This window comes from Lonchura striata, chromosome 7 (genome assembly GCF_050655825.1).
Source record: "Lonchura striata isolate lonStrDom1 chromosome 7, ASM5065582v1, whole genome shotgun sequence".
Lineage (NCBI taxonomy): Eukaryota > Metazoa > Chordata > Aves > Passeriformes > Estrildidae > Lonchura > Lonchura striata.
In genome coordinates, this window is record NC_140709.1 from 22,133,438 (window position 1) to 22,159,744 (window position 26,307).

The following is a 26,307-nucleotide window of genomic DNA, read 5'->3' on the forward strand; positions in this document are numbered from 1 at the left end:
CGGGGGTGCCGCGGCCGGGGTGGATCCGGGCAGGGCTGGGCCGAGTTTTTTTTTTTGCCCGAGGAGCGGCACATGTAAACTGAAGCCAAAAGTCCCCCCTGAGCTCATGAGTGTGTGTGTGTGTGTGTGTGTGTGCGTGCGCGGGCTGCTGTGTGCCTAATAGGAAATAGTAAAAGCAGTGAGGCAGGTCATTTTGGGAGCGATTATAATCCAGTCCTGGTCACCACATACACGGAGAGCAGGAGCGGGGAGCGCACGGGCCAGCGACGACGGCGGCGGCGGCGGCATGAGCGCGGCGTAGAGGCACCGGCGGCGGCGGCGGCGGCGGCGTGAGCAGCGCCCGTGCCCCCGCCCGCCGCTGCCCCCTCCCCGATGAGCTCCTACTTTGTCAACCCGCTGTACTCCAAGTACAAGGTGGCGGCGGCCGCGGCGGCGGGGGAAGCCATCAATTCCCCGTACTACGACTGTCACTTCGCACCCGAGGTGAGCGGCCGACACGCCGCCGCCGCCGCCGCCGCCGCCGCCGCCGCTCTGCTCTACGGGAACGGCGCGGCCGCCGCCGGCTTCCCGCACCCCGCGCCCGGCGGGGCGGGGGGCGGCGGCGGCGCGGCCGCGGACTTTTACCACCCGGCCGGGGGGAGCCCCACGGCCGCCTACCAGCCGCCCCCTCCTCCCCCCGCCGCGCCTCCGCCTCCTGCCCCCTGCAGCGGGGTTACCTGTCACGGGGAGCCCGCTAAATTTTACGGATACGATAACTTACAGAGACAGCAGATTTTTACGACACAGCAAGAGGCCGAGCTGGTACAATATCCTGACTGTAAATCGTCCAGTGCTAATATTGGCGAGGAACCAGACCACTTAAATCAGAGCTCGTCTCCTGCTCAAATGTTTCCCTGGATGAGACCACAAGGTTGGACGCAGTCAAAAATTTGCTTCCATCTCACGTCTGAGTTTGAAACTTTCTTTTCCTCCTCCTGCTCCTTTCTCGCTGACTCTCGCTCCCTGCCTCTGTCTCCCCCACTCCCTACCTCTCTCACCGCGATTCCTATCACCGCGGTGGCTTGCGATAATAAAGAGATGCAGTGAGCAAGCAGAAACCTCTGCAGCAGTCAGCTACCAAACCAAGAGTAGCCTTTGGGACGCCTTTTGGAGTCTGAGGCGCAGCGGACACGCTCGCCTGTCTCCCGTCGCCGCTGCCTGAACGGGAAGGGTGCAGGGTCGGGAAGGGGGTGGTATACAAGATGATTAAGTGACCCCGCAACATCCTATGCAGAGGGACAGCTGAGGCGCTTCGTGCATTTACTATCGCTGCGTTCCTTTCACTCAAGTGTAAAGCTCTAGACTCCTCTGTGCCCTCTGCTTTCTCTCCCTGCGGTTCTGTGGGGCTTCTCTCGAGGGATTCCGGAGGGACTGGAGTCTTCGCTGCTCGCCTGCACCTTGTTTTGAGCGGCCACACCAACATCCAAACCCCTATGTTTTTGTTTTAAACAGCAGCGCCGGGTAGGAGGAGAGGAAGACAAACATACAGCCGATTCCAGACTCTGGAGCTGGAAAAGGAGTTCCTGTTTAACCCCTATCTGACCAGGAAGAGAAGGATCGAGGTGTCCCACGCACTAGGACTCACCGAGAGGCAGGTAAAGATCTGGTTTCAGAACAGGAGGATGAAATGGAAAAAAGAGAACAACAAGGACAAATTCCCCGCTTCCAGACAGGAGGGAAAGGAAGGGGAGGCCAAAAAGGAAGCACATGATCTGGAAGAAGACAGAGCTGAAGGCCAGACGAATTAATTTTTGCCCTAAATGTCTTTGCGAAAGTCAATCAAAAATAACCAAGGCTAAAGCCCAACATCTCAGTTCATCCACACCTCTACGTGATCTTGTCGTGGGACGAGTGACCCCATGTCCCTCCATTTGACATTTCCCTGCTTCGGGTGCTTCACTTGTTTGTGCTTTTATTTTGTTTATTAGCGTATCCAGAATGATCTGTAGATTTAACATTTCAACTACTTATTTTTTTCAAATTTGATACAGAGTTTCTAGCAATAAATTTCTAATGATATACATATATATATATATATATATTTGCAATCTTAAAAGACGGTGATTGTGGGAAACGACATAAACTTCCTAATAATAAATATCAATAAGTAAGACATTTAACAATGCTTTATTAATCAAGACAAGTGCACTTGTACTATTTTAATTCTTGTTCTTATGTTGAATAAATTAAATAAATTTAATAATCTTGAAGAAAATATCATAGGAATATATTTAACCTTCTTCTATAATATTTGATTTAAATAAACCGAATTTATTCAATTATAAAATGCATCGGCATCTCTATATTCCTTTTGTAATCTATTCCTCAAGAAATCGTCAGAATTCCCATTGGTCCAGACTAACTCTCCCTGTGCCCTCCCACGTCTCTGCTCCGATGCGGGGTGTTTCCGTGGGGTTAGGGAACGGCACAATGCGTACAAAATCTGCTTTTTACTCGCTGCGGGGCCGCGGTCCAAGCAGCGGCCGGCGGGGCCCGCGGCCTCACCTGCGAGCGGAGCGCAGGCTGGGCCGGCCCAGGGAGCCCGACGTGCGCCTGGGCCTTGCTGTCACCTTTTGCTGCCGCCGTGCAGAGACCGCAGCCGGCAGACACGGCCCTTACCCTGCGGAGCCGTTTGCTGCCAGCCCGGCTGCAGGGAGAGAGCCCGGAGAGTGCTCCGGCCCCAGCGTCCCCAAAGGGCTGCTCCAAGACGTGCGGGGCTTCCAGCCCGCCACGCAAACCACGGCCAAAACGGGCCCAGCCTCCCCCGAGGATGGCTGACAAGCAGAGGAATACAAAGATTTTGCGGCCTTGCGTGGGGGTTTCTCGGGGGCTGTAATTCTTAGGAGTCCCAAACCATGCGTAGACCGAGAGAAAGACGTTTCTACCCCTAAATGTTATCATATGATGCGTTTCCCAGCGGAGGCCGCAGCTGGTGAAGAGCCTGCCTCACGGTTCCCGCAACCACGGGAGGAATTGTTTTGCTGATAAGCAAAACAATTTAGTTTCTCTCTCTCCCCCCTCCCTCCTCTTGCTCCCGCTCCGCGGCAGGGTCCCGCAGAGCGCTGTTACCTAACGGGACGGCCGTGAGCAGTCATCTTTAGGAGTGGCAGGCAAAGGGTCGAGGGATGAGGTATAAATCTCTCCCAAGATTTTTGTGTCATTTTTTCTCTACCGGCTGACGCTCCCCTGAGTAATGGCTCCATGAAGGAAATCGAATGGACGCGCCAGAAACTGCGACAAACATGACATATAATTCTATTTTCTGTCCAGAAACGAGGGTGATCCCGACGAGGCCGGGGCTGAGCCGAGGCCTTGCTCGGCAAACCCCAGCCAGGTTCCCGAGGAGGTGCCGCCCGCCGCTCTGCCCGCCCGCCGCTGGGCCCTTCTCTCGCTCCCGGGAATGCGCCCGGCGCGGCAGAACCGCCGTCCACGGGGATGGGGCTTGTAGGGCGGGTTTGGTTCATTTCGTTTCCCTTCCCCGCTCCCCACCACCGAGGCACGTTTCCACTGCTGCAAAGCGCCAGCTCTGGAGGGGGGCACGAGCAAGCGGAGCTATTGTTCTTGGTTTTATTTTAGTCGCCTAGTTGGCTAAAGGTTGTAAACAAGGGGAAGCTGCAACAAAACAGCGAAACTAACATTTTTGCATGGATTTGCATAAATATACCGGTATCCGTAATGTCACGGGAGGATGTGGGGCTGATAGCTGCGCGTTGGAAGTAACCCGATGGCCCGACGCGCAGGACCCACTCGCTTTTCAAAACAATACTCGTGCTAGTGGCACCGACATATTTGGTCTCCAGGCAGGAAAAGCCTCTCGCTTTTGCTGCGCTGGCGGCGGAGGCTGGACTCAACACGGTTCCGGCGGCCCTGCTGCGGGAAAGCCGTGCTGGTGCCGCCCGCTGCCATCCCGGGCTGTCCGAGAGGCGAAGGCATGTCGAGGACCTTCACACACCAGCGGAGCACTCCTTAGGCTAGTATTTGTCCGGAAAAGAACTGCTGCGCTGCTGTGGGAGTTGTTTTTAATTATCAGACAAAGAATAAAATTAAAATATTCCTGAAGAAGTTTCCGTTGCGTTGCTCTCCTAGGACCGACTGGGAACGCAGCCACGCAGGCAGAAACCGACTTCCCTGAGCCCGCAAAATTGGCGAAGGCCTAGTGGTAACTGGAATCGCCCCTGTCTTACTCATTAAGAATAACAAAACATCGCTGTAGTTGTTAAGGCATTTACCCCTGTAGCCTGGCATCTGAATCTCTCCCTCGGTCTCGCTTGGAAACTTGCTAAGAAAAAACATAGCGGAGTCAGAAATTGACCCAGGTGGCCACCATGTAAAACCGAAGCCATCGGACTTTTGGCAAGGAAAAGCCGTAGCTGTGTGCGTTGCGGCGGGAGCGGCGGCGAGAGGCCGCCTGAGGCGGCCGCGGAGTGGATGTACCGCGCCTTTGGTTTCCGCGGAATTTCTCCGTTCCCTTGAGGAGCAGCTCAGCGCGGGCGTGAGTGCTGCAGAGACACCACGAGAGTTGCCATGGCCTCCGCTGAGGCAATATTCAAAGGTGTGCAACTGCCTGAAGCAGCGTGTTTAAAAGATCCAACCTCGATGCTACATCTTTAGGCGTGTTTACTTTTGTTAGCAGTTACAACCAGCACGGAGGTCACGATTGAGGGCTCTGGCTATTCCCTGAAACAAAACTTGAGCAAGAAACATCCACAGTACTCCGTCTCCGAGTCGAGTATTCCTTGTGGGCACAGGCCCATTTTAATTTTTCTTTTTTGGAATACTTTCTAGGAATCGGATTTTCCCTGTTGGTGCCCCGGGAAGGTTTTATCGGGGGCGGAGGCAGCCTGCACGGGGCGCGGTGACAGTGCCCGGTGCAACCTGCGGGAACCGCACACTGCGGGGTGGGGAAGAGGCTCGGACCATTTTTATGCCGGCGACGGCTTCCGCTTCAGTAGTGGGCGCTAAAGCAGATGTGGTTTCTTTTAGTGCCCGGCGGAGCGGTGGGGAGGGGTGGGAGAAGAGGGTGGGGATGCGGGTTAAGCCCCCTTTCGTTTGGCAAGAAACGGATCCTTCGGCACAGTGCCCTGCCCCTCTTTATGCGGTTCCGTGACCGCTTGCCCCTCTCTCCGCGGCCCGCGCGGATCTCCCGCGTCCCGGCCGTGCTCACGGGGCTCCGCCACCGCGCCCGTAGCGCGCAGGCCGAGGGCAGGCGGGACCGAAGCCTCAGTAAAAGCGCAGCGCGCAGGCGAAAGAAACATGGCGCTGGGAAGCAGTATGTGCAAAATCCGCAAGGAATTGCAGTAAATTCCTTTTTGTTTGAAGAAAATTTACAACTTGGTAATAGACCTTTTTATGACCTATTTGGGCTCGTCATTGGCTGCGGCTGGTCATGTGCAGGCAGCGAGCGCTTTCATGGCCTTTTCCTGATTTCCCTGGCGAATTTCCCCCTGCATTCTGCCTTCAGAGAGCCTCAGCCCCTCTTTTTCTAACCTTTGTCTAGGCTGAGGTGTATGGCAGTCGCCCTCATGTTTGTGCCCCGCTCCCCCAAACCCGTGGCCGGTCCCGTCGCCGCTGCACTGACACTTCCCCGGCCCCGCGCCGCCTCCTCTCCCGCGCCCACGGAGGGATGCGCGGAGACCCGCGCCCGCCGCCGCACCGCCCGCAGCCCCTCGATCTTTTCCCACCGTTCGATGCCCCCGCTGCCGCTATTTCCTCCGGCACACGGATTGCTACGCGGGTGCAAAATGGATTACAGCGACCCTCCCGGGCTTCTCCGCAGGCGGGCAATGCCGCGAATTGGTAAGCTCTCAGTTCCCCTCGGGCTGGTCGCCGGTACTCCGCGATATGCGGCACGGCACCGGCTCCCCTGTCCTCCTGTCCCTCTTCATCACCTGTGCCTCGAAAACCCTTCTTTTCTTTTTAGTATTGCTATTACTATTATTACCGCTACGATTGCTGTTGTTGTTATTGCTATTGGAATTATCGGTGGTGGTATTATTATTAATAATGGTTGTGGGCATGCCGCAGAGTGAGAGCGGCTGTTGTGCGCGGTCTCTCACGGAAAACACCGCGGGCCACGATGTCTTGGTGTTCCGCGGTGAGGGGCGGAAGGCTGGGGCGCAGTGCGCGCAGGCAGTGCCTCCCTGCCGGTGGGGTTTCTTCCAATATAAGGCCCTTTGCTTTTGGGATACTTTTTTCCCCCTGCCAGCCTGAAGCGTGCTCTTGTGGTGCTGTAGTTTGTTTTCCCCGTGGCGGAAGGGCAGTCGAGTAACTTTAAAGCCTAACAGGTGTTTTCGCAGGAGAATCGGGGTCAGTGCTCCCGCGGGGGCGGAGGGCGCGGGGCGGCTCCGCCGAGCCGGTCGAGCCGCGGGCTGTGCCCGGGGCTAGTTCCGGGAGCCCTCGTCTGCCCTGCAGGAATTTCTCCTCATATCCTTGTCTCGGGCTGCGGCTCCGAGCTGCTCGGTGGGCAGCGCTCGGGCCGGGCTCGGCAGCCGGAACGCGGGGGCGGCTGCGCCGAGACGCGGCCAGGAGCGCACGCTCGCTGCACGGCTACTTGCCCACGTGGAAATCAACGGGGGCTAAATGGAGAACAAGTTCTCGAAAATAAACCCAACAACAATTCCTTGGGTTTATTTTGAGAAATGCCGAGGAGATAGAATAGTTAAATAGACTGTTCCTGCGTTACCCATATATGTATATACATCCATATTCACATTACCTACATGCATACATACATATCGTGTCCACACATCCACTTCTCTCTGTAGAACACATATTCCTTCGAAGTACGTTGTTGAAACGTATACATTCTTTGCTCATTTCATCTTCATTTTCAAGCTGTTCGTGCACGGTGGAAAGCCCACTGTTTGGCACTCAGCGTTCACATCGATGGTCGGTGGTTGCAGTGCACCGTGCTGTTGCACTGCAGGATTTACTGACTCACCATTTACCCCGAAAGCAGCCAGTTAATTAACGGTAGAGCAGAACGCCTTACTACACAATACAGACTGAGGGTAGAAAGGTGCCAGTCATGCCCCGAGTACTTATTTTGAACCCACAGAATAAAGTGGTTTTTAATCCACCCCCGAGCACCCCTCAGCCCGCTAAGCCCGAGCCCCACTACAGTAAGCGATAAGACCCCTGTCCCCCACAGCTCTGGCTGTTTGCACTAGCCGGCCGCCCTGCACTCCTGCAGGACTTGGAGATTATTTAGGATGAATCGTTTTCAACATAGCAACAGTCTTCAAGAGTAACGTGGAAAATATGCGCTGCGTTAGGTTTCACTCTCAGAATCCCTCCTAGGTGACACAGTAATTATAGCTACTTGACTATAAATCTCGCCAAAAACTTCGGAAAATCTCGTCCTTGAGCTGTTTTGAAATTATTCGTAGCCTGGGGAAAAAGAAGAAAACAAAAGCAGGATGTTCTAACGAATTCTAATGTGTATATGTGTGTCTGCGGGTCCATCTGCTGACACATGCGGATACACACATACATTTATGATTCCACTGGTTCGTGTGGGAATTCGTCTTTTTTCTAATTGGCTTCCTTCCTGGCTTGTTTTTGCTCTTATTCTTTTTCTTGTCGGATATATGTATGTGTTTATTTATTTATTATTAACATTCAAGTACACATAGGTCTGTTTATGTTCTTAAACACACCTATGGAATTGTAAGTATTCATAGCAAATAAATACTCGTTTATATATATGGCATATATATGTATATGTTTGTATCTATAGCACATACGAGGACTGTATTTTTCTATCTATTTATGCACCTATAAAACATGGTATGAGTATAGATCTGTTGTGCTGAAATTTTTGAAGTACAAGATTCACAGCCAAATTTCTCGCACTTGCTTCATTTCCCGATGTGTTCGGCATAATGTGACTCATCTTTTTTTTTTTAATTTTTTCCCTTCTTCTACTTTTTTTTTTTTTCCTTCTCTGTGTGTGTGTGTTGAAAGGAAACAGCCGATCCCCAGTGCACCCTTTACTGACGCACGGGTAGTATAAAAACACCATCAGAAAGCAGCTGGCAGGAAGCAGCAGCCTACTGTCCCTGACAGTGCCGGGGTACCGCTGGCACCGGCTGCCATTTGGGAAGTCAGGTTGGCTCCCGCTTAGCTGCTGCAGGTTGCCTGGAAGAGAAGTGCAGCCTCTGCTCCCCCAGTCTGGCAGGGCTTTGGTGCAAGGAGGGGGGCGTGTTGTGAATTGTGAACCCGGGAAACCCGATAAGACTAGGCGAAGATACGCACGTTGGTTTTGCGTTCTTAAGACCTGAAAATTCCGCCGATTCATTTTCTCGTTCCCGAAAAAAATATAATTCCCACGGGGTGTTTTATGTGCGCTTGGGACAGAAAAAGAAACCCGAACAAAGACGGTATTTCACCCCTCGGTTGGCAGGCAGCTGTTAAAGGTATTTACTGCTCTACTGCAGTGCGGCACTCAATGCCGCTGGAGCGGGAGAGGAAAAAACAGGAAGCGAAAGGAAAAGATGAGGCGCAATAAACATTGCAGCAGGTCGCGGAGGCCGGGCGGGGCGAGGAGGAAGGGTCTCTGCGAGAGACAAGAGGCAATAAAACTGCATTCAGCGGCAGCAGGCTCTGCCCAAACTCAGCACTCGCCTCCCATCAGCCGCGGGGGAGGGTGCGGCGAGAAGGGGAGGCAGCCCGCAGTGCCTCCCCAGTGCGTCACGCCGGGAGCCATCCGAGCTGGAGCCTGCGGGAGCGCAGGGCGGCGGGGGTCACCTCAGCCGCCCCGCCGTCCTGGCCCGGCTCCGCCGCATCTGTCCGCGTGTGGGCGCACGCCCCGACGGACCGGGACGCGGTCACCTGCCCGCGGCTCCCGCCCTCGGGGCCGCCGAGCCGGGCCGCGGAGCGGCCGCCGGGGGCGCGACAGGCCCCGGCCGCAGCCGCCAGCCCTTATGTCTCCACGGGCTCTTCCAGGAGAAGGCGCTGTAGGACAAGCCTGGCCACTCTCCCCTCCGCGGGGCGAGGGGCCCGCCGCCCCGCCGCCAGCCTCGGGACCCGTACCCTGCCTCCCGCCTGCCTACGGCAGAGGCCCACCGGCGGCCGGGGGACATGGGCGGGGCTCCACTGCTCTCCTCGGGCGCCTCAAGCCACCGCCCGGTCGTCCCACTCTCTCCAGCGCCGCGATTTCCCGTCTCACCCGGGTCCGCAGACCCTGGCGCGCCCCGGTGCGCGCCCCCGCGCTCCCCCTGCTTAACCCGCGGTGCCGCGGGGCTCCCCTCGTGTGCCCCGCTGCCCTCCCGGTCACCAGCCCGCGCTTTGATGTCGGGCACCCGCCTCTTCCCTCCCCGTTCCTTTGATGCGGGTGCCAGAGCACCCTCCTTCCCGCCGGCTCCCTTCCCGCGGGCAGAGCCCCCGGCCCCCGCACACCTCCCTTGCCTCCTGCAAGCCGAGGCCCGGCAGAGTTCCCTGCCTCCGCCTCACCTGGTGCCTGCGGGCTTCACCTTCCCCAGCCGTGCCCGGACACGACCCTGGCGGCACCCACCCCCACGGGCCGTGCCTACCCCGGCAGACGCTCCCACGGCCCCCGGCCTCCCCTCCCTGCCCCGCACTCCTCTCCCTCTGCCCCCGCGGACCCGAGGTGTCGCCGCCGCTGCCCTGTTTGATGTTGAGGCGCGGCTCGACGTCGCCCTGCCCTCTCCGGGCCTCTGCTGCCGCCGGATCTGCCCGCGGGCGTGGGGTGCTGCAGGCAGGGGCCTTTGCATGCCCACATCCTGCTCTGCGAGGGCATGGGCGACCAGGTGACTCTTGAAAAGTCGGGGTTATGATAAAAGCAGAGGGGTAAAATGCGTTGGACGCTATCGAGGTGCTTAGTAGGTCTTCAAAGTCAGAGATGGAGCCTGTAATTTTCTGGAAGAGTGGTTGGATGCCGGTTGTCGTGTCTGTCAGGTCGCATTGAGAGCAATGGCGGCATGCACATGTTATTCAATTCCGCCAACCTCTGTATCACAATTACCAGAGGGAAACCAATTGTTACTGTGTTATTTCATTACATCTTTTATCTGACTCCAGATCATCAGCCCCGAATATGAAAACTTGCATAAAAGCCTACGGAATGAACTGGCCAGAGCTTCAAAGTCAAATTTTACATCTGCATTTTAGAATAGGAAATGTGAAAATTGTTCTAATTCCCACTTCAAAAATCTCATGGCTAGAATTACTCAGTTACTGAAACATTTGTCTTGTCCTTAAATGAGAGGAAGCTGTATCTCAATCATCAATTCTTCACTATCTCACAGCCTCATCTTTCACAGCCCCATGTTCAGGACACGTGTTTCTGAACCACATGCCCAGCATGGGCCACCTCGTTTGCCAGGGGCTGACACTTCTGCAGCCTGACTGCCATGCCACCTGCCCCTCCACAGCTCCTCTCCTCCTGCACATGCCAGGCAGCCCTGCATCTTCTCTCGACAATGAGACAGGCCAGGAAAGCTGAAGAAGTCACAGACACCCCTTAGGGAGGGATGTGATGCTCGCTGTCCTGCACAGGGCCTGGAGCCCACCCATGGGCCCAGCTGCCTGGGACCTGACCTTTGCCATACCCAGCCTCAGTGCCAGGCCTGGGGCAAACACACTTGATTCTGCATTGTAGTTCTTGTCCCAAGTTATTTTCCCCACATCTTATTGCACTTTCTCATTACACCCTATCCCTCATGTCCCAGTATGTAGTCTTTTCTTGCCCCTTTCCAGGTATGGCCACTTTGGCTCCCGGCAGCTGCCTGCTGCTGAAGCCCTTCTGCCAGAGGCCAGTGAGGGTGATGTTTGGGGAGGAGGGTAGCTGGAGGCTGTCACAAAGCCTGATCCAGAGCTCACTGTGTCCAGGCCCAGCTGCCTGAGCAAGGCTCAGGGAGCTCCAGGGAGCTTGTCCCTCTGCCTGCTCAGGACTGGGAGCACAGGCTGTGCACCAGCTGAAAGAGACCCTGAAGTCAGCCCCATGCAAGGCAGCCCACTCATCTTTCTGGGGTGGCTGGCTGGAGCCCCTGGGCCTGATAAAGCTTCTCAGACCATGTACTATGTCTGAAATGATACCTTGTGCATTCCCCCTCCTCTGCCAGCTCTCCTAGGCAGTGGAGGGGGAAAGGGCTGTTCCACAGCTTAGGCCATTAAAAAAGCACTAAGGCAATGTGAGTAAGGCCTTGCAAAGAGCAAGAAAAATTGTGGAATGCAAAGCCACTCTGGATCATAAAGGAGCAGGGAAGGATCTCAGGATGCCTCTTGGTGTCTGAAGAACGAATTGTTCAGCTGTGACTGAAGCCATCTAAAAATACAGTGAGAGCTGAGTTGGCCCTTTTGGGTGACTTCATAAGAAGTAAGAGCAGACTCTGGTGTTAAACAGGCACCACTCAGTTGGTGCCACCACCCAGCAAGGGACTGCATTTTGCTCGTTTTTCCGAGCTGAGCCCCCGGGCGGAGGCGCACTCTCGCCCGCGGGCCGGGTGAGGGGCCGTGTCCCCTCTGCACGCGGCCGGTCCCCGGCGGGGCTGACACAGCTCCCCGCCCTCTGGCGAAGGCACGAACCCTTCCTGGGATGCACCAGGAGCTGCTGGCCGCTCCGGCGTCCTCATCTTAGCCATGATAGATTGGGAGCTGATGCCCGGGTTTCTTCATGCTGTGTGACTGCCAGGGACATTTGACTTCCTGTGCTCGGGCTCCTTGAAATTCTCATTTGCGAACTCACACCCTGCTCCCTTCACACCAGGCCTCTTTTATTGCTTTATAACCGTCCTTAAACTTCCAGTCCTCAAAGATCTCATTGTGGCAGGCTTCACACTTTCTCCTTTCCGAAGCCCTGTGCACTCACTGTTTGCAGCAGTTTGGTCACTTACAAAGGTCCCTCGGGTGCCCGGCGAACCTGCAGCCCCTGGCATAACTCTCCCAAATTTTGAGATGAATGACTCAAAGCCATTTTGCAGGGGAGCCTCACCAAAATGCCATAAACACCCAGGGAAGGGGAAAAAATGTTCCATCTTTCAGGTTTTTTTTTTTTTTTTTTTTTTTTTTTTTTTGTTTGTTTGCTTGTTTTGTTTGTTTGTTTTTGTTTTGGTGGGACTTCTTTTCTTTCCTACTAAAGATGGGTTCCCTTGTACCCTAAGAGCTATAAAGAAAGGTTTGGACGGGTACCCACAGAAAACACGCTCGGCTCCTTTCCCAAGAGCACATTGGGAGTGCTAAATCCCCTTTGCAGCTCTTCCTAAAACACGCTGCTCAAAAAGGCCGGCATAACGCCATGCAGCTGAGCTCCCACCCATCCCCGCTATTTTGACCCGGTCCCGTTTTATAGGACAGATTCAGAGAACCTTTATTTAGCGAATAAAAGTTTAAAGCCGAAGGTTATTTATGGTTCCACAGAGATAAGTCCTGAGTGGCTATTTAGAAGCACGTGATTCCAATAAACTTTGTTTTATGGCTTGAGAGTTGACAAGCCAAAATATAATTCCCACCATAAATTAGTTTAAGAGCATACAAGTGCAGATGCTTTCGTTCCTGGAAGCAGTAATCGGGAAAGTGTTAGCAGGGAACCGTCGGCGGAATGCGACCGTGCAGGCACCTCTGCTCCCGGGTCCCGCAGGCCGCGGGGGAGCGCGCAGTGAGTCCGCAATCCGCGTCCCCTCCGCCGCCGCGCTCGGCCTCTCGGCGCCCGGGCACTCCGCGGCAGCGCGGAGCGGCTCGCTGGAAACGCGCAGGTACAGCTCAGGTGGCCGCTGCCCTCTGTCTGAGATTTCTGACTTTAATGGGATTTCTTAAATGGAGATAAGCGGTTTGGGTTTTTTTGTTTTGTTTTGCTTTGTTTGTTTGTTTTAAAAAATTAAATAAAATATTTATTTTAATAAAAATTGAAGATAAAAGGATAAAAGGAAAGGCTCGGTAAGGTAGTGCCAAAATGCTGATATTAACCCACTCTTCTCTCAGGCTATGAATGTTACCTAGAAAGGGCAGAACTTAAATTAAAAAAAAAAATACCAAGAAAGGTCTTGAGAAGCTCTATACAGTGAACTATTGATACCGAGGCAATTGCTCTGTGTTTAATACAGTAATTCACCAAGATATCGTAGGAAGGCAATACAGGAGATGAAAAATCGCTCACAGAAAATAACCTCCCAGTAGTATTTACTTTTAAATATATGACGCGTTTCAGGAAAATTAGACTAAACAAGTGAATTTGTTTCCCTTGAGAGATCTTTGAATATATTTAATAAAATATTTGAAGGAAAGTTGAAGTCAAATCTATCCTTCTATAATGCAAACAAAGGCGCATGTCTCGTGGTTACTGATAGGTTAATTAGGTGATCCTGAAAGAGAACTATTTTGGAGTATTCTGATAAAATTGTAGGTCTTTCTGTATTTAGCACGGATATAATGCTGCATGGCGTATTTTGTGGGTGATAGTTTGGCAAAGGTGATCTGAATGTGACTGGATTCCCACATAAAAAAAATAAAAAGGCCTTTGTTATTCTTTTCCATTAGTGAAAGAGGGAGGTCTGGCTCTTCATTTCTTTAGAAATAATCCCCTATAAAATTTTTAAAAGTGAAAGATCACACCCCAGGCACAGGGAAAGCGTGTATTCATAAAAAACTGCCTGAACGCAACGTGGTCTTCATTTGGAAGGGGCTTCCATCCCACCACTTCTCTGCTTGCAGGATTTACCACCAGCTCCTCTCTGCCTTCATCTATCAAACGTGGTTTGTAATTGTTCTCCAGAAATATCACCCATATGTGGAATACAACAGTAACAAACGTTTTTATTGCAACAGGTTCTGCAGCATGGAAGAACATCCACAGTAAGTAACCTTTTATTTCTTTTAGAGTTTGTGTTATTCAAAAATCCTGGTTCTTCCCTTTGGACCGAAAAAACTGCCAAACTATGATTCCTGATGAATATTTCTTCCCTCTCCTCCCCCACCACTCCATCTTGGAGAAAAAAAAAAAAAAAAAAGAGAGATAGAAAAAAAAGAGAAAAAAAATAAAAAAGAAAGAAAGAAAAAAAGAAAAAAAAAAGGACTATGTGTCAGCATGTGAAGGTTCTTGTGGAGTCAGTCAGTTTGTGGTACCATGTCATAATCGTGGCTAGCATTAAAAGCAGAGGTGCAGTCTCCTGGGGGTTTATTACAGGGCTATACAGGTGTCGTCCTGCTTTTAAACACTCCAAAGCAATTAGCAGCGTTTCCATTTTAACTCGGCGGGACTGTACAGCGCCTCCCTGTGCAGAATCCAGACGGATCACGTTATATCCCAGCACCTCATAACCTTGGCTACTCCCACTCTTTTCTCCAGACGGGATCCCAAGCAGAGCCGTGCCTGCTTTCTGCGGTTGCCCTCGTTTGGCACAGGCTGGTGGCTGGGTGGAAGAGGCTGCAGGAGCCGGGCCAGCCCAGCTGCAGCCTGGTTCTGCGGGCAGCAGAGCTGATATGTGGTGCGAGAGGTCTCGGGGCAAGGGAGACTCTAACGTGGATTTTAATGCTGTGAAGGCACGGGATAGAACGGGTATCAGAGCTTAGGAGGGCAATCTTTTACTGTAGGGGTTTTCGCATCCCAGATGGTCCTGCCTGAGCTGCGCCAGGGGGACCGAGGGGAGGGCAGAAGATCCGTGTGCACCAGTAACTGCTGTTGAACCTTTCTGGCTCTAGTGAGGAGCTGGGTGCATTGGTCCTGGTCCTCCAGGCTGAGACCGGCTTGTCTCTCAAAGAGGGAAAGAAAGACTGCGATATTTGGAGATTCATTAGGCTGTACATTGCCCTTCCCGTTTCTGCCAGCCCGGCTCTGACCCGGAGCATGTACAGGAGAGGAGTGTTTGCATGTGTGTTTGCGTTTCCCTGCTTCCTCTCCCTGTTTCCTGATAAATAATCTGTTTCACTATATGTGCCAAGCTTCTCCTGGTCTTTTTGTCTTCCGTTGCAATATTGGTTTTCGAGTCCTATAAATATGAGCTAAAGAATCGCCTTCAGCGTTGCAATTTTAATTGTGTTCCATAGGTAACTTTCCTTCCCTCACAGCTCAGTCCTGTGCTACCAGGACGCCCTTGGCATTTTTTTACAGGGTCGGCCCTAAATGTATGGATTACTTGTTTTCTGCCAACGTACATTTAGCATACTGATTATGAAGCAGAATACAAAAAGCCTGATAGATCAAAAGTATTTTGTATGGGCAGTTGAACAGGAGGTGAATATCTAACGCTTTGTTCATCAATAACTCTTTGGCTTTGACCTGTCTGAGCAAGTCGTGCAATAAGGTGAAACGCAGGTCACAGCGTCTAACAAATATGAAAATGTGTAGTATTAAGCAGAACGGGGAGCTGCTGCTTCCCCAGCTCCATCGCTGCTCCCTGGGCAGCCCTCGGCGGGCTTGTCCGCTCTGGGGGCTGCCCCAAACGAGAGCTCTCTTTGGGGGGCGGAGGGGAGGTACCCTGCCAGTTCAGCCGGGTGGTAAATAACCCCCGCGAGGGCGGGGGGGGGGGGGGGGTGTCCCCTCTCCCCTCAGAGAAAGGATGCGAAAGCGGGGAGAGATGCTGAAAATAGCTGGGTAGGGATTTGAAGAATTCGGGGGGAGATTAAGGATATAAAGTCGTTTTGAGTTGCACTTGCTGTGGAGGAAGCACCGCCGCAGTGGTAAGAAAGCAGACGTTTGAAAATAGCATCTCCCAGCTCAGGCACTTGGGAGCTGGAGCCAACCAAACAACCCTGTACACATCGCTCGGATAAGCGCAACACCCCCAAATCTGCCCTCCGCAGTGGTTGGATGTATCACACCCGCACCATTATTTGTCCTTATGGTGCCTGTTTTAAATAGTGGAAGGAGAAGAGGTTGACCGCAGGACAGCAGTGAGGAGCTGGGTCAGACACAATTCATGAACTTTTGTACTCCTGTGTGCCGCTGTCGACAAAGTAAAAATAATGAAACTTTGTGATATGTTTGTAAATGATTTCGGCTGACCTCTCGCCCTGCCCTTCACCATAAACGCTACGGCAGGGAAAACCTGGGAGGGTGCGAGGCTAAGGCTCGCAGGCAGATCGCGGGGATAATAGCTAGACCAGCATAATAGGATGAAGGTAAATTTGGAAACTATCTTTTTCCCGAGAGCAACTAACTCTAGCTTTTAATCTCATATTTTTCACCAACCCCTGTTTCTGTTGTCGGCTGTTTTGCTTCTGTTTCGATTTTTTAGAAATTATTTTTTATTTTGGGGGAATTTCTAATTATGGAAAGTATTTTCAGATTCATGTTAGCCTAAATATTTAAAGACTCCTTACTAAATTGCTTTAACCATTATTATTCTAAATAGCGCAATTTGACTGACCACGTCCATTTTCCATAGCGAGGGAGTAAGTGGCAGAGAATTTAAAGAAAGCGGCAGGTCTTTCTGAGAATTTGGTAGGCGAAATTCGTCGCTATGAATTGGTGGAGGGTCGTATAGCTCTATTGCAGCACTAATAAGAAGCGTGAATCTTTTCTGAAATCCCACCTTCCTGCAAATCTGTATTTCAGAGCTGAGTCCCAGCAGAATAGTTTGCATTCCTCAGAAGACAGTAAGAGACTAAGAGAATGGCAAAGACCTGCTATATTGTAGATGAAAACAGAATGTTATTACGTTGTCTATATATACCCTGTAGAACCGAATTTGTGTGATATTCATATAGTCACAGATTCGATTCTAGGGGAATATATGGTCGATGCAAAAACTTCACCTTTCTGCAGATGGTTAGAAGTAAAAATACTGGCGGAATCAAGAGGCATGTGCGTGCTGAACACTCAGAAATTATAAAAGTTTTGCTGCCTCGCTCCTATTCACTAGGTTTTAGGACGTTTCTTAAAACTTCAGTTGTCGTTCAGTCCTAACTCTCACTGACAATCTGTGAATTTAAACAGTTAAATTCACCAGAAGTTACAAAATTTCTGGGGAAAAAAAAAATACATATTATCTACCAATCAGTGAATGAGTCTTTTATAAGATACTCGTAAATTAACTAGATATGCCAGACGTTAGCAAAATTTCCCTGTCAAGGGTCCAGATCGCATCAAAATATTTACGACAGCAGCAAAAGCAGCATTCGCCTCGCTGGAATGTATTTACTTGTGCTCCAGGAATGATATTGATGAATGAAGACCGAATTTATCTCATTAAACCCGTGATATTTTTAACCTAATTAAATGACGTCTCCAGCTCAATTGATTGAACTTTAGTGGTTAAAAGTGAACTCTTTCTTGCCATCTGTATGATTTTATGTACATACATGTAGATTTTTACAAATATACATTGGCGTTTGCGTATGTGCACGCATACGTACGCAGACGTATATTTTGAGGCTTGAAAGCGAATGAGAAGTTACTGATTGCCTAATTTTATTCAGCAGAACTAAATTCTGGTAACTTTTGGATGACCTCTGCTAGACAAAGACAGGACAGATCTATTGTACATCATATTACCCTCTTCTTTGATGGCTTTTCTTTCCCTCGCCTGCTTATCAGTTTCTTCCCTTTTAACCCCGCTTCAGCTCATCGCTCTGTATATTCCTTTCGATTCTTTTTCTTATTTTATTTAAAGCGAGGTACCAAGCCCCGGTGGCGATGCTGGCTAGCAGATCGGAGGGCAGGGCAGCATCCCCCGGAGCTGGGGGAAGCCGGCTCAGACAAAAGGCTGTGGGCAGGGCAGCGGCCGCCGCCCCGGGGGTACCCCTACACCTCCGGCACCTGGTTTGCGGGTGCGGCCCGCCGGAGAGGGGGGTCATTCGGTTCGGGGGATGTTATTGAGCGGAATCGCTGGAAATGCGGGGAAATGCGGCGGTGGGCGCCCGGCTCCCCATTGGCCGGGCCGGTCACATGCCCGCCTAACTTTATTCAGTTGACAGCAAGTAGGAGGGCTCTATGGCAGGGGAAAAAAAGACAACACGAGAAAAATTAGTATTTTCTACCTTCAGAAATTAATGGCCATGAGTTCGTATATGGTGAACTCTAAGTATGTGGATCCCAAATTTCCTCCTTGCGAGGAATATTTGCAGAATAGCTACTTAGGCGAGCAGGGGGCCGAGTACTACAGTGCCTCGCAGGGCGCTGATTTCCAGCACCAGGGACTCTACCCACGGTCAAACTACAGCGAGCAGCCCTTTAGCTGTAGCAATGCCCAGGGCTCTGCCGGGCAGCCGCGGGGTCACGGACAGGAGCAATCCGGCCCGGCGAGCCACTTCCCCGGCCCAGCAGAGCATTGTCCACCGCCTCCAATGTCCAACTCGCGAGCCTGCAGCCAGCAGCCGGCCCTCAAACCCCCAAACGGCTCCGCAGTTAAGCAGCCGGCAGTAGTTTATCCCTGGATGAAGAAAGTCCATGTTAACTCGGGTAAGGATCCTCTTCTTACTTTGCTCTTCTACCCTGCTTCCGATCGTCCTCAGCGGCGCTCTCCCGAGTCCCTGCCAGGCTCGTGGGCGAGCTTTTTAAACCGAGGTGGCCAATTACACTCGCCATAAATTTTTATTGCTGAGGAAATAGGCCGTTGGCCATGCGGGGCTTTGCCGTGCAGGATAAAACTCCATTTTAGGAGCCTTCTAGAGGCTCCCAGCCTACCTAGCTGCGTGTGCCCGTAGCGCCTGCCTCAAACGAGGGGGAAAGCAGCCCGGCCATTGTAAGCAACTGGGACGAATCCAGCTCGGCCACATGCTCGCTGCTCATAAGGTTTTCTTTTGTAAAGTCGGACCGGCAAGTCAAGATTAGCTTTGTAAAAGTTCTCCGTATTTTTTTCCCAGTGAATCCCAATTACAACGGAGGGGAACCTAAACGCTCCCGCACAGCTTACACCAGACAGCAAGTCCTAGAACTGGAAAAAGAATTTCATTTTAACAGGTACCTGACCAGGCGCCGCCGTATCGAGATAGCCCACACTTTGTGTCTCTCTGAGCGCCAGATCAAGATCTGGTTTCAGAACAGAAGAATGAAGTGGAAAAAAGATCACAAACTGCCCAACACGAAGGGCAGATCTTCTTCCTCTGGTTCAAACCCCCATTTACAAACTGGTTCCAAGGACCATCAGACTGACTTGACAACTTTGTAGAAGAGGTGAAATTTTCCATTTCATCCTTCGCTTCTGACCAGTACTGTACATAACTGACACTGCCCAAGCAGAACCTGCATGTAGCAGCTAAGGACACGAGAAACTGTCATCTTTCTTTAAGGTACTGTTGTACAAAGGAGACAAAATGACGCTACTTTGGACTTTATTTTATTTGCCTCTGCTAGCACAACCTAAAAAAGGAAAACAAACAAAAAAAAAAAAAAAAAAAAGGGGAAAAGAAAGAGAGAGGGGAAAACAAACAAACCATCATGCAGGCAGTGGGAATTGGGAAAATATTAAATGAGACCTTCTGTCCTTAAAAAATAATAAATCATTGAAAATGAAACTGTCCTGTGTTTCAGTTTTGGATTCTGAAGTGAAGATTGGATGCTTTATTCTGGGATTTATACTTTTAATTGTCTTTTTATCCCATGCAATTTCGGGAGAATGCATTTTAGGCAAGTTGAGGACAGGAAATTCATAGCATAGTCTTTTATTCGAACATAAAGACTAATAATTGTGAACTTTTTTTGTGTGTGTGCTGCTTTACCTTTCTCGGTGTAATGAAAATTCTTGCTCATTTCCATAACGTCTCAGAAAGTGTGCATAGAAATGAAGTGAAAACGGGTTATTTTATGTTCTGGTAATGTTAGTGTATTTATTTATTTGTTGCATAGAAGAATGAAGACAAAAAGAAAAATAGTCAAACCAAAAACGAGGAAGGGGAGCTGAAATACAGTATTTTTCCTTCTCAGTCTCATGAACACATATGTAGTGTTTACTTGTCTTGAACGTACACAACTTTCTTGTTGCCCCCCCACCCTTGTTTTTAAATTTCCATCTCTGTGAATAGGAAAAGTGTCCCTGCTCCTTACTGTGTGCCATCCAGAGTAAACAGGCTTGAAATCTGTTTCCAAAGTCTGCTCTGTTCAGCGCTGTGTTTTAAACCATCGATACCTCATTTAAAAATTGAAAGAAAAAAGGAAAAAGAAAGAGGCAAGACCACAAAAAACAACCCCACAAAAAACAGCAGCAACCCAGACTGAAAAATTAATGTGATTTCTGATACAAACTGAGCCATTCAAAGCTGAAAGCTGAACACATTCTTTCAATCAGATTTTATATTTCTTTTATACTAGAGAGAGATCGTCTATGTGGGTTGCTGATTTGTTTTGTTTTGGGTTTATGTTGGGTTTATGTTGGCTTTGGTTTGTTTAGTTTTTAGGCTTGGGTGGGTTTTTTAGGATTGGGTATGGGTTTTGTTTTGTGTTTTTGGTTTTTTTGGGTTTTTTTTTGGGGGGGGGTTTCTGGTTTTGGGTGGTTTTTTTTTGTTTTTTGTTTTTTTTTTTTAAGAACAGTGATTGTTTTTAAGCGAACCATGACACATGACTGCAATGGCTGGAAATCTCAGCAAGTTGCTTTCAGGGAAGATGAAAGGCTTGGATGGGAGCAGAACTGGTCTAATACCCACGAATTTGTCCCTGACTGCTGGTTGCCAAAGTTTTAGTGCTCTGTAACTACCAACCCAAACCAGCTCCCGGAGCCACTTACACCTCTGCTCAGGCGGTTTTAAAGCTCAGCCCCTATCTCCTGTACCCTCAGGGCAGCCTAGGAAAGCGACCACATAGCCAAAATTGCAAGGAGGTGATCCCTTTATTAAAGAGAAAAGTGGCGAAGAAGGAAAGTCAGCAAACACTGAAGGGAGGTGGAAGAACAGGGGCTGAGTTAACGTGCCCTTCTCCAGCCTGGATGCTTCCCACTGAGAACTCACGGCTCTCTGGGCTCGCTCGGGAAAACACTGGCCAAAATGGGCTTGAATTAATTCGAAAATAAAAGGCGAGCTTTTCAACAAGAGTGTATTCGGCAACGTTAACTGTGGCCAGCAGTTAATTTCTGTCCTTTTCTCATCCCTTGAAGTCCGCAAAGTGTCTTTATGACTTGGTCTTTTGTTTTAGAGCCTGGAGAAAACTCTTTGTTCTTCCTTAGGGTTAGCCCAGTTCTCAGACTTGCACATGGCAATACTTGAATATCTCCACGTCGTGATATTAAAGATGGATATTCCCGCATTATTCGCATCATTGTTTCTATGACAAAAAGCACCGAGTTCATACATAGTAAAGACGTCTTTTTTCTGACGCCTTCACGTTGAGAAGCTGAAAAGGTATTTTACTGAAGTTCGGCTAAATTGCAGGAACAGGTTCACCCAGAGGACAAATTTTCTATTCGATTAGTTGTATTTCAGCCGGGAAGAGTGACCTCTAAACCCTTAACCTTTTGGACCCAAACTACCCTTCCCTTTCTCTAGCATGGAGAGCAGCTAGCAGCAGCGCTTGAGGAGGGAATTCCTTAGACAAGTTTTCAAGTTTTGTTACACCAGGTTCCTGCAGTAGTGGCCTTTCCTCTCCAGAGCTGCTCAAAGCCATCCTTTTGCTCTTCATACGTATCTATTAAAATAAAGAAGAAAAAAGGGTGTGGGGAAGTAAAATCCCTCTAGCTGCCCTTCTTGAAAATCCTCCTCCCGGACCCCCGCTGTTTTCCTGAAGTCCTATAAGTTGGCTGCGAGCAGGGCAAAAGTGTTATTCGAGAGAGAGCTACCAACTTTGGCATCTGTGGTACAGTCCTGGAAAATATTGGCCTTGGATAAGCAAATCCTTTCTTTGTGCTTCTAATCAACCGAGATGGCTCCCGAAGTTAAAGGACCAACTTCTGCTCCCAGATTTCCTTCCCCCGCCCACTGAAGTCAAACAGGCATGTAGCTGCGAGCAGAATTTGTCTCATTGTCTTTTGAAATGTTAATAACTCCAGGACGAGTGTTGGCTTCAGCAGGCACAGTTCTTACAGCCCTGTTTGCACGTCCCCTTTGAGCGAGGCTGGAGCACTATAGGTTCACATAGGTGTGATTGCACCGTAAGAACGGAGAATATGTGAAGTGGAGGCAGAAAGTACCAAACAGAAATAGTTTCCAGCTGCCATTGCTCTGAATGGTTAGGACTGTGTATAATAATGACCAGTAGCACCCGCTGGTTGTTATCTCCCGTGCAAAACGAACCTGAGTTGTTTTATTATTTTTTTTAATGGTTGTAACCCTCCTCCAGAGTTATTTTTTGTATGAAGGAAAGCTGATTATTTTGTTTATCACGGGTACACGTTGTGCATTGGAACCTTTGTTAAACGGTCACATTGTCCAGCACTACTCTCATTTCTGTTAAAGTGTGATGCTTTTTATAGACTTTGCTGATGTTTTGCTGCCATTGATTAAAGCGTTATTTATACTAACTGTCGCCTGTAGTTTTGATGTAAGCCCTCCACATCTGAAATAAAAAAAAGGTGTAGCGAAATAGATTCTGGTTTGTACCTTGAACAAGCAATCCGTACAAGGTGGGTCTCTCTTCTGTGAAAATGCTGGTCCCTCCCATCATTACAGTGTTAAAAGATGAGTGACTCTGCATAGCATCCTTCCAAATGTCCCTTTGAACAGGTTTGCTGTTTGCCTCAGCCATAATGGTGTGACTCTAGGCCAGGCTGGAGTCTATATTTACTTTTGGGCTGCAGTTAAAAGTGCCTGTCATCCATTTGCTGCTGCTTTGCATTTAACAAGCCCTTCTAGAATGACTCCTGGATTTCTGCATGTGGGGTAGGAGGCAAGGAGCCACACCTGAAATCACCTCGGTGCCCACACAGATGTGTGTCTTTTAGGTGAGTCTTGGAAAGAATCAATTAAATAAAGAAATGGTAATTCAAAATTGCAATGCAGAGAGCAGTTTTTCCTGAGCAGTAACTCTCACTTTGACAGCGGATATAAAAGAAAGATCACAAGAAAACACAACTTGAAGTCTTAAAACTTTGCCATGCACCTATGGCAAGCATATATTTTTTTCGTTCCCAGTGTAAGTATCTCAGACAATAACACAGCCAGGAGAAGTCTATTGCACTATTTTTGTCGTACATACTTGCAGTGAGGGCTTGTCTTCTCCTGGAGCCTCGTCAAGGCACGAATCCAAAAGTACAGTCTCTGGCTCAGCCCGGGCAGGGAGCAGGGTGCCCAGCAGAAACCATGTGCCCTTACTGCCCAAGTGCGCCGAGGGGAGGCTGGGTTTGCCTTTCTAAGCATACACTCTCTAAGTTTAAATATTGAGGCATATCTTGTGATTATACTTTCTCTCTCTGGTGTTTAATGGCTCCTCCTGTTACTCCCGATACATCAATACAGTTCTGTATATTATATCACCACTAGTCGTTAAGGTAAGAATGAAGAGGAAAGGCAGAGTCAATAGCAAACCCCACTCACTGTACAGTACAGTAAATAGGGACCTCTCGGTGCAGAGCCACACCGCTTCCAACGGCCATGTTTGTTAGCCCTTTCCCCTGATTCTTTTTTCCTTTTTTTTTTTTTTTTTTCCCTCCTTCCCCCCAAGCCTAGAGACCAAAATAATCTTGCTAGGAACAGTCATAACAGGCAGAATTTCAAAGTGCAAGGAAGATGATAAGAATAGATTTCTACAAGTCCTGACCACGTGATTTGCGAAATAATTAATTCAGCACGTCCCTTAAGAAACACGGAGTCGTCATTAATCTGCCAAGCAAAGGACTCTATCAGACTTGAAAACTGAAGAGATCCCAAGAATATAATATACAAAGGGTGCCGTCCCTCTCCCTGCACACCTAGCTCTTGGGTAGCCGCTGAAAAAGAGACGCCCGGTACGTAAATATTTTTTACTTTTATTCCTCCTTATTTAAGCCTTAATGAACTCAGCTGTCAAACACTTGACAAATAGGGCACGCTGCTTCCTGATTTCCAGCGCGGCAGCGGCCGGGAGCCGGACCGGGCTCAAGCGATGACCTTTGCTTCCCAGGGAGCGGGGGAAAGAGGAGCAGCGCGGAGCGCCGCGGAGCGCCGCGGAGCAGGCAGGCTGATGGCCAGAGCGCCTCCCGGAGCGGCGGCTCCGGCCGCGGCTGCCTGCGCGGGGAGGCGCGGAGCGGAGGAAACAATGCGGCTGGCAGGGCAGCCGCTGCCCGGTCCCGGCGGCGGGGAAAGGCCCTCGGCTCCTTCGCAAGCGGGGTCGTAAATTTTGCCGTGAGTCTTTGGCAGCGGGGCCGGAGCCAGGGCCGGGCGCGCCGCTCCCCCGCCGCCCGCACAAAGGCCGGCTCCGGCCCCGCCGCCCTGCCCGCTCCTGCCCCGGCCGCCCGGGCTGCGCGGGAGCCCGGCCGCATCCAGCCCCCGGAGCGGGCATGCCGGCTCGCCAGTCCCCGATCAATAGCCCGGAGTGGGGAAAAATAGCATTTTTTTTAATACAAAGCCACTCTCTATAAACTCCATAGAATACGGGCGAGTCTGAGATTTCTCTGTGAAATCCCAGTCAGCTGGAAATACCTCCTGCAAACAGGATATTCTTTATTATCCCTCGCTGGAGTAATTTCTAAAAACCCTAGATTGTAGCTTTTTATTGCTTCCGTTTCGGTGGCAGGACAGAGACAAAGTTTCCTATGTTATGAATTATACATTCAAACAATAACACATTAATTCAATTATTCAAAAATGACAAATGTTTATGTGCTGTGGTAGTGACTAAGGAACAGATTCGCTACTTCACGAGAACTCCTACATTTTTATCAATGAAGTTTTATATTATCCTATTGGGCCGGGAAAGAAACCAAACTCCACCAAGACATGCAGTAAAATGGACCTGAACATAAATCGCAACCCTTTCATAAGAGCGTTTATTCTCGCATATAGCCCGGGCTATTTTATCAGTTTGACAATTGCCGGAGTTGTTGTTATAAATCATCATAAGTAATTCCTGAAAGGGTGCGAGGCTGCTGGGGGGCGGGCGGAGACTGTAAATCTTTCTGTTTTATTGCTCTATGAACATATGCTCCGATTGAAGAAGTCTTAGATCCTTTACTGGAGACAAATTCGCGCAAAGCTGGAGTCCCACCAGCCAAAGGATTAACATTTCCTTAATACTTTTTCAGTCCCCTTCACGAGATCTTAATTCTGGCGTTCGTGGCGAAGGTGCTCCTTTCTTTCAGCCGTCCTCCATTTTCACGTTAAATTTGCCTGTTTTTTCTTTTTTTTTTTCTTCCTATTTTTCTTTTTCTTTTAGCACTAGATTCTGAAAAGACACCAAAGGGCTGTGAGGCTTTCTCCGGGGGGTTCCGAACTGCCCTTCAAAAAGGCATTTTCTTCTGAATCCTCTTCGTGTTCTTTGCTCGTGTCCAGCTTTTCCCTCTCACTTTTGTGTAGGAAGCTAAAGACCTCTCCGTCATCCAAAATGTCTAAACAGCGGCCAGAATTATGTTCGGCTTTGTGTGCATGTACACAAGTATGCAGAACACGCTGTGCGTGTAGGGGTTGCTGTATGTACACACAGACACGCGAGCGCGGGGGGCTCGGCAAAACTACCCGGACACCAAAATATATGGCTGACTGAAAAGGATATAAAGAACCATTACCTCTTACTTGAGGCGAGATTTAAGTGCATCATTTCGAAGAAATATAGGATTATAAATCCGAAGCCATACACAATAATTTACATTGAACTTATGTTTCCATCACTGGACTCCAATCTTTTTATAACTGGTTTGCAAAGTCAGGAAAAGCAATGTAATTTAGATAAATGTTACAATGCACTTACGGTTAGTATAGTAAGGTAATACGTTACTGTCACATCCCCATGCTTTGGATGGTAATGAAATCATAGCAGATGTTAGATTAGGTGTAGTGTATTTATAGCTACAGATATGTTACCGAAAAATCAAACAGAGAAGCTAATACATATATATTTTTTCTTTTGCCTAACTGGTATTGTTGGGGAGCTTTGTGGGCACACATGACAGATATACACAGGGTTTACTCCATGTCTCTTTATACACACATAGCAGGGAGGCCGGCTCAGGGCAGACACACACACGCACAAATGTCGTGAAGGTTTTTCCCCCCAGCGCTTGTTTGGCCCCCAGACAGGGGTAGTCCCCGCTGCCCCGCATCTTCCCGGTCCGGAGAAGGAGAAAGCGAAAAGTCGCGCACGCCAGTGGGCCCCAGCGCCTGTCCGCCAGAGCAGCGTTGCTGCGGAGCTGCCCCCCGCACAGGCTCCCGGCCGCAGCTGGTTCCAAATACCTCCTCTGTCTCCGCTGGGAATTTCTGCGCGCTGGGCTCATCCCGCGGAATTCACCCTTTTCCCCTGCTCCGCCAGCCCCGCGGGGC

General features: G+C 50.0%; 3 protein-coding genes across 8 annotated transcripts in view; all 3 read left to right on the forward strand.

Annotated features, from left to right (window-relative positions):
• The first annotated feature begins 294 nt into the window (after positions 1-294).
• On the forward strand, positions 295-2,326 carry HOXD8 (homeobox D8). 2 transcript variants are annotated; one of them, XM_021552407.3, is made up of 2 exons: positions 295-910; positions 1,495-2,326. In XM_021552407.3, the coding sequence occupies exons 1-2, from the start codon at positions 373-375 to the stop codon at positions 1,785-1,787; spliced, it is 831 nt and encodes a 276-aa protein (XP_021408082.2). In that variant the 5' UTR covers positions 295-372; the 3' UTR covers positions 1,788-2,326. The 2 variants fall into 2 exon arrangements, with proteins under 2 accessions (XP_021408082.2, XP_021408081.2); XM_021552406.3 differs by having other exon boundaries at positions 327-910; positions 1,492-2,326.
• A 3,370-nt stretch (positions 2,327-5,696) lies between these two features.
• HOXD3 (homeobox D3) overlaps positions 5,697-26,307 on the forward strand; it is a 31,088-nt gene continuing 10,477 nt past the window's right edge. For 2 of the 4 annotated variants that reach the window (XM_085585121.1, XM_085585123.1), the window contains exon 1: positions 5,697-5,835. The gene's annotated coding sequence lies outside the window, so the exon portion shown is untranslated. Of the gene's footprint in view, positions 5,836-23,661; positions 23,802-26,307 lie in introns of those variants that run through there. The other 2 variants (XM_021552394.3, XM_085585124.1) reach the window with 1 other exon arrangement.
• HOXD4 (homeobox D4) lies at positions 12,527-22,377 on the forward strand. Of its 2 annotated transcripts, XM_085585127.1 has the most exons (3): positions 12,527-12,752; positions 13,822-13,848; positions 18,799-20,061. In XM_085585127.1, exons 1-3 carry the CDS (start codon positions 12,599-12,601, stop codon positions 19,101-19,103), a joined length of 486 nt encoding a protein of 161 aa, XP_085441253.1. In that variant the 5' UTR covers positions 12,527-12,598; the 3' UTR covers positions 19,104-20,061. The 2 variants fall into 2 exon arrangements, with proteins under 2 accessions (XP_085441253.1, XP_021408104.1); XM_021552429.3 differs by lacking the exons at positions 12,527-12,752; positions 13,822-13,848 and adding an exon at positions 16,045-18,394 and having other exon boundaries at positions 18,799-22,377.